At 27.7% G+C, this 7988-nt stretch overlaps 1 protein-coding gene across 5 annotated transcripts in view; it reads right to left on the reverse strand.

The window, feature by feature from the left end:
* Nucleotides 1–4801, reverse strand: part of LOC117178862 (vesicular glutamate transporter 2) — a 19577-nt gene extending 14776 nt beyond the window's left edge. The window contains exons 1-5 of one of the 5 annotated variants that reach the window (XM_033370371.1): nt 4661–4801; nt 4356–4489; nt 2265–2476; nt 1917–2198; nt 1550–1634 (exon numbers count right to left, since the gene is read on the reverse strand). In XM_033370371.1, the coding sequence (XP_033226262.1) occupies nt 1550–1634; nt 1917–2198; nt 2265–2476; nt 4356–4365 (589 nt within the window). In that variant the 5' untranslated portion in view covers nt 4366–4489; nt 4661–4801. Of the gene's footprint in view, nt 1–1549; nt 1635–1916; nt 2199–2264; nt 2477–4355 lie in introns of all 5 variants that reach the window. The other 4 variants (XM_033370372.1, XM_033370373.1, XM_033370370.1 and 1 more) reach the window with 4 other exon arrangements.
* Between the last annotated feature and the right edge of the window lie 3187 nt (nt 4802–7988).

Consider the following 7988-nt stretch of genomic DNA (forward strand, 5'->3'; position numbering starts at 1 on the left):
TATTTTGTTGAATAAATTGAATTCTTTCGGAAAAATTGAATTTTTTTTTAGTGGCCCTAATAATTTGGGACACCGATTTTTTCGAAAAAATGCCCAAATAAAGGAACGAATGGAATTTGGTGCAGTTTGTTCCAATAGAAAAAAAATTATCCTTAAAAAATGGGGTGGCCCTATAAATATGGGACACACTGTATTTTTGAAGATTATTAAAATAGATTGTCTAATATTTACTAAATGTGAAAAAAGAAATCTGGAAGATTTTCAGGAAGCATTTGTCGTTTTTGTTGAATTTTAGGAAAAAACTGAATAATTTAAAAAGATATATAGAAAGTTTAGAATTTTCAAAAATTCTAAAGAAACATTTATTTCAAGATTAAATTTTTTATTAAATATAGATTCTGGAACTTTTTAAATAATTTTGAAAGATCTTAAGAGAAACAAACAAAATTCTCTAGATTCGTAGGAATTTTGAAATTTCTAAAATGAAAAAATTTTAGAAAAAAATTCGACTAAATTTAAAAATAAGATTTCGAGAGAATGAAAAAATGTTTTTTAGATATCTAAACAAATATAATGATTTTTATTTTTTTTAAATATAATTTTTAAGAAAATTTTGAGATTTAAAAAGATTTGTATAATAGTCCAAAAAGATTCTGAGAGATTTTTAGGCAACATTTTTTATTCTTGTTCATTGTTTTGTTTGATGCTATGAAACTTTTTTTTTTAATATAGATTTTATAAAATTTCGACAAAGGGAAACTTTTCAAAAATTTTGAAAGGTTTCAAGAGAATCAAAACATTTTATCTAGGTTCTTAGGAAGATTTAAATTGATTTCTTATTTTCAAAAATTAATTTGAAGACATTATTTAAAAAGATTTCTAAACATTTTCAAAATTGTCAAAAAACAATCTGGAATATTATAACGTATTTTTTTTTATTGAATTTTTTGTAAATTTTAGGAAAATTCTAGTTAAATGAAAAGATATTTAGAAAATTTAAAAGTTATAAAGAGATTTTAAAATATGAAAATATTTCCGAAAATTTATAAAATACTTTTTAATTCCTTCCAATCTTCTAAAAGACCTCAATATCTTTTGAATTTACTAGAATCTTTGCTGATAATAAAAAATAAAAAAGTTGTCTTCAAAATTTTCTAAATTCTTTTTCGACACATTTTAAATCTGCAAAAATATTTTTAAATTTTCTCAAGAAGCTTAGGGATATTATATAACTCTAAAAACAAAATGATAATACTTATTTCCTTGTTCTCAGATATCAAAGTTTAATTTGACTGTAAAAAATAATTAGTTATTAAAAGTTTTTATTTTGAAAACAAAATTATTTTGCCCCCTCCCTTGTATAATAACAAATATTAGAAGTCAATAATCTCATAACTATTCTGAAAACATAAGTGTTATCCAGTGCGCACCACCATCCTCTATTCAAAATCCATATCATGAAAAGAAAATATAAGATAGGGATGTTTAAATTAATATTTAGAGACTCTAAATGTTATATAATAATATTAAGTACTCTAATTAAAATTACCCAAGTATGAACTAACGAATTTGCTCCTTTCTTGAGGAGGGATCCACTTTGCAGTCATGCCATGCATAGCAGGCCAGGAGACACCCTAAAAATATTTTAGAAAAAGAATTAATTTTTATTAAAAATTCGATAAATTTTAGATCAATCTATAATTTCGTGCTGCTTATTTAAGTAACATGTTCGTTCCGCAACACCGCTTCGACGCAGGTTGCCGATCTCACCAGCAATCACCCCAGATGAAGAGCTTTACAAAGTAAAGCTCTCCATGCGACCCCATTAGTATCCAAGATTTTTTTTTTATTTCAATATCTTCCTCCGCTGACACTCTACTAATTTTACTAATATGCAGATTAAATTTTAAACGTACAGCAACTAAGCCTTGAATGACTCTGAGAAAAATCAAAGCACTAAGATGATAACTGGTCGCGACTGGAATTATTAGTCCAAGTAAGGCAGTAATCAAATTGGCCCAGCCAAAAATGACTTTTGTTCCATATCTACGAGCCAAAAGACCTCCTGGAAGTTGAGACAACCAGTGGAGCCAATAATAAGATCCTAAAGCCAAACTTTGTTCATATTCGTTCCATTGGAACCTATCTTCGAATTGAGAAATAGAACTTATTCGCGAATTGATCATTCGCTGATCCTTCTATAAAAAGTAGAAAATTTAAATTAAATATATTTTTCATATAAATTGATATATACATTATTTTACCACATTTTGAGAAGGTGCAATAGTAGTTGTAAAAATGGTGGTATGACTAATATTTTTCTGAGTTCCACATTGAAGCGAAGCTGCAGATTGCAAACGGGGAACAACCATCGCTACTATAGCAAGATTCAGATTTATCCTTAACATATAATTCATGCCGAAACCACAGAATACTAAAATCCAGAGGACAGTCCGGCAAGAGAGACAGTTTTTTCCTTAAAAAAAAAGAATTTTTATATTTATTCATTGAACTCAAAATTATTATTAAATCCATTTTTTAAATTTTTAACAAAAGAAATTTCGATGTTAAAACGATTACTTAGGACAAACAATTTTTTATAAATAATAAAAAATCTCTCTCAGCCCGGATTGGAACCGGGAACGCCAATATCCATGAGTGGTGCGCTAACCAATTACGCCACCGAATCATGAATTACTCATGAATAGTTGCGTTCTTGGTTCAAACCGTGGCTGAGGCAGATTTTTTCTTGCTCTACAAAACTTATTTATTCGAAGTAATCGTTTTAAATTGAAATTTGTATATATCAACAAAAAAATTAACTCGGACTTAAACATCTCTAAATGGTAACAATAACTTGGAATAATGAATGAAACCCATGTTTTCAATTTTCATTTAAAGAAATTTCGATGTTAAAAATTATTTTTTTGGACAAACAATTTTTGATTTTAGAAAACTTCTGTCTCAGCCCTGATCTGCGCCGGGAACGCCAATATCCATAAGTTGTGCGTTAACCAATTACGCCACCGAGGCCTCAGAACTCATGGATAGTTGCGTTCTCGGTTCAAATCCGGATTGAGGAAGATTTTTTCTTCTTCAAAACTTATTTGTTCGAAATAATATTTTTAACATCGAAATTTGTAATAATTAAATTTTTTTTAATCGAACGATAAAAAATTTAAATGGTAATAATATATTGCAAAAATTATTTAAATCCATTTTTTCAATTTTTAATATAATAAATTTTGATGTTAAAAATGATTTCTTTGCAGAAACAATTGTTGACTAACAAGAAAAATCTGTCTTAGCCCGGATTTGAACCGTGCACGCCAATATCCATGAGTGGGGTGTTAACTAATTACGCCACCGATGCACCGGAACTCATGGATAGTTGCGTTCTCAGTTCAAACCCTGGCTGAGGCCGATTTTTTCTCGTCCTACAAAACTTATTTATTCGAAGTAATAGTTTTGAAATTGAAATTTGTGTTAATTACAAATTTTAAAAAATGAACTTTAACATCTCTAAACTGTAATAATATCTTGCAAAAGTTATTTAAATCCATTTTTTAAATCAATGCCCAATATTTGGCCAATTTGGCATTAATTTAAAATTGATTTAGACAATTGTAACAATAATTTGTATAATAATTTGAAACATTCAACGATAAATTAAAATTTTTGAATGTACCTTTTTATACTTTAAATAAAAAAAATCCTAAATAAAAAAATGGCTGCAAGCAGATGTAAGTGGCTTCACAGTGGTTTAAACTGCACCAAGAGCAGATAATTTGATTTCATTGATAGCGTGCCGGCCTTCAATCAGAATTGAAGTCTTGTATTGCAATTGTCTTCGTTTTATTTTAATGGTAATATTTTACAAACCTGGACAATCAAATTTAATCAATTAAATTAAATTTAATAATAACTTTTTGAGTCTGCAAAATTATTATCATACTCTTAATTAAAAGATGAAACCATTTTTAATATCGAACAATAATTTAAACCGCTGGGTGTGAATAAAAAATGAAAGATTATAAAATTATAGTTAAACAACAATTGTATTGATTTCAGTTCTTACTACTTTCATTCTTTTTTCAAATCAGTCTTCAGATTACAAATGATGCACGACTTACAGCAGTTAGGGAAAACCTTCCTACCGAGGATAATCATTAATTGAAAATACTAATACATGTGAAATAATGAATTTAATTTAATTATTTGTCTTCTATTTGTGCTCTTAATTAAGGATTATCCACATTATCCACTGTAGGGAAGTTTCCCCTGTCCAATTTTCTTCATTTCTTCATTTAAAATTCCCGAAAAAATTATTATTTCTATTTCCAAATTTTACTCACCCTTACCCATTTTTTAGCAGAAAAATTTCAGATTTTCTTTTCGAATTTCCAAATCTCGTTTTATCACTTTTTAGTTTACAGAGTATGTACAAGCAGATGTTCAGCTCTTCAGCCCTTGCGACTCCATGAGCAATCTTTAGAGTGTCAATTATTTTATACTATTATGACATTTTGTAAAATAAAAAATACAATAAATATGAATATAAAGTTTAATTTTGAGACAAATATAAGAATAAGTGATAATTTTAGATTTAAAATAAAGTTTGAAGTGTTTTGGGTGAATTAAAAAAGATTTGAAAACAGACTGAAACTGATGAAGCGCTAGGTGACGTTTGCCTACATTTCGATCGAGTGACTTGAATCGAATTGATTATAATATTTCTTTTTTTTATCACTAAACACGTGTAGATTCGCAAGGGCGTAGAGTAGAACACTGTGCGTCTGTTCTTCACTGCAATCGGTTGGACCCAGAATTCAATTAAAGAGCTTCCATTTGAGCTTAGTGAGGATTCTGATAAAAGGCTTAGCAAATTGCCACCAGTTTTCAAATGGTGAATCTTAGCTATCTATATTTTTCATCTTCGGCATTGTTTGATTTGAACGAGAATAGAATTATTGTCACATTTACATCAGAAAAAGGTGATCTTCGAGATACTGGAAAATACCATTAAAACTATAGAGCGAATGCATTTCAAATCAGTCATGATTCTACACTTGAAATCGCAGAATCTCTCGGAAGCGAAATATGTTATTTTATAGAGGAAATGAAGCGATATGTATTTTTCCGATTTGCAAAAAAAAGAAGTTATAAGTATTTGAATTTCGCGTTGTTTAAAAAAACCGACTTTTTTTTCTTTAAACCTCTATAACTTTGGACCTAATTGAGATGTTTATTATTTTCATTTTGATGCCGAGTTTGGCTAATTTGTAAGGAATAGACACAATTTTTTATGGAGTCAACTAATAATGTATTTTCGATGACTCTTTTAAATGTTGCTTCTGTAGATTTACAAGAGTAATTTATTATTTAAGCAAATTCCATAAATAAATTAAGATTTTGGCTATTTTTCAATGAATAGGCTTAATTTGTTTACGGAATTAATAAATAATGTACTTCCAATACGTTTTTCTATGATGCTTTGCAAATTTACAATAATTACCAATTATTTAAACATTTTTTATAAATATATTCAGAGCGTGGCTATTTTTCAAGGAATAGGCAAAATTTCTGTATAGAATCAACAAAGAATGTCTTTCCAATGTCTTTTTTCTATGTTGCTTTATAAATTTACAAGATTTAATTATTATTTTAAATGAACCTTCTTTTTGAAAAAATATATCAGAAGTTTTGTCGTTCGATTCCCAATGGAGTGAAGAAGGAGTAGGATCTTTTTTTCAAGAAGTAATTTTAATAATTATATAAACAATTTCCAATACAAAATTCAGAGTTTGGCCATTTTTTATCGAATAAGCTCAATTTGTTTTCGAAATCAATGAAGAATGTTTTTCTAACAACTCTTTTTTTATGATATTTCGCAAATTTACGATAATTCAGAGCTTGACTATTTTTTAAAGAATTGGCACAATTTGTTTACTGAGTCAACTGAGAATGTTTTTCTGATGACTCTTTTATACGTATCTTCTGTGAATTTACAAGAATAATGGACTATTTAAACAATTCCCATAGACAAATTCAGGCTTTGAAAATTATTAAACGAATAGGATAACTGCCCAATGGGCACAAAATTTGGCGACATCTTTACGACATCGTTACGACATCTTTACGACAACTTCACGACATCCCTTGTCCATGTCGTTAAAGTGTCTTTACGATATCGTAAATAAGTCGTATGATCTGACGATGTCTTTACAATATCGCAAAGACACCGAAAGGACATGGACATAGGATGTCGTAAAGATGTCCTATAATTGCCGTAACGATGTCGAAAAGACGTCGCTAAATTTCCTGCCCACGGGGTGTTTTTATAGAATAACCAAGAATATCTTTCTGATTACTTTTTTCTATGACTCTACGAAAAGTCTTTCTGATGACACTTTTATATGTTGCTTCTGTAAATTTATAAGAATAACTGATTATTTAAACAATCTGCATAAACAAATTCAGAGTTTGGCTATTTTTCAACGAACAGGTTTAATTCGTTGATGGAATCAACAAACAATGTATTTCCACTAAGTCTTTTCTACACGTTACTTTGCAAATTTATAATCATCATCAATTATTTAAAAAATTTTCATAAACATATATACAGAGATTGGATATAACAATTTCCATTAAAAATTTGGAGTTTGGGCATTCCTCATCAAATTGTTTTCGAAATCAATAAAAAAAAATTACTAATAACTCTTTCCTATGATACTTTGCAAATTTACAATAATTATGAATTATATAAACACTGTTTCTAAACATATTCAGAGCTTGGCTATTTTTCAAAGAATTGGCAAATTTGTGTACTGAGTTAACTAAGAATGTCTTTCTGATAACTGTTTTGTATGTTGCTTTACAAATTTAGATTTTGGCTATTTTCAACGAATAGGCTAATTTTTTAATAAAATATCTTTCCTACTACTTTTTTTATGAATCTGAGAAAAGTCTTTCTGATGATTTTTTAATATGTTTATGTTGTTAATTTACAAGAATCATTGATAATTTGAACAATTCCCATAAACAAATTGAGAGTTTGGCCATTTTTCTACGAATAGGGTCAATTCGTTTACAGAATCAACAAAGAATGTATTTTCAATAAGTTTTTTCTACGATACTATGCAAATTTAAAATAATGATGAATTATTGAAAAATTTTTTATAAACATATCCAGAGTTTAGCTATTTTTCAAGGAATAGGCAGAATTTATTTATGAATTCAACTAAAAATGCCTTTCCGATCACTTTTTTCTATTTTCTTTTGTAAATTCACCTTTTTCAATTTACAAAAAAAAATATTTATGAAGTTCTGCGTATTTGAATTTTATGTTTTTCTTTATTTCGAAAAACCCGATTTTTTCTTTAAACGTTTATATTTCTGATCTTATTGAGATATTTAGTATTTTCTTTTTGATTCCGAGTTTGACTACGATTTAAAGATTGGGCACAATTTATTTACGGAGTCAAATAAGAATGTCTTTCCGATCACTTTTTTTATGTGTCTTTATATATTTACAAGAATTAATCACGATTTAAGCAATTTGCATAAACAAATTCATAGTTTGACCATTTTTTATCGAATAGGCTCAATTTTTTACGAAAAAAATCAAGAATATTTTTCCAATAAATCTTTCCTATGATACTTCGCAAATTTACAATAATTATTAATTATTTAAACAATGTTTATAAACATATGCAGAGCTTGGCTATTTTTCAAGGAATAGGAACAATTTATTTTCACACTCAATTAAGAATTTCTTTCTGATTACTTTTTTTTATGATGCTGAGAAAACTTTTTCTGATGACTTTTTAATATATTTCTTCTGTGAATTTAAAAGAATAATTAATTATTTAAACAAATTCAGAGTTTGGATTCTTTTCAACAAATAGACTCAATTTCCATACAAAATCAACAAAGAATATATTTCCAATAAGTCTTTTCTACGTTATTTTGCAAATTAATAATAATTA

Source organism: Belonocnema kinseyi, chromosome 8, assembly GCF_010883055.1.
Source record: "Belonocnema kinseyi isolate 2016_QV_RU_SX_M_011 chromosome 8, B_treatae_v1, whole genome shotgun sequence".
Classification (NCBI taxonomy): Eukaryota; Metazoa; Arthropoda; class Insecta; order Hymenoptera; family Cynipidae; genus Belonocnema; species Belonocnema kinseyi.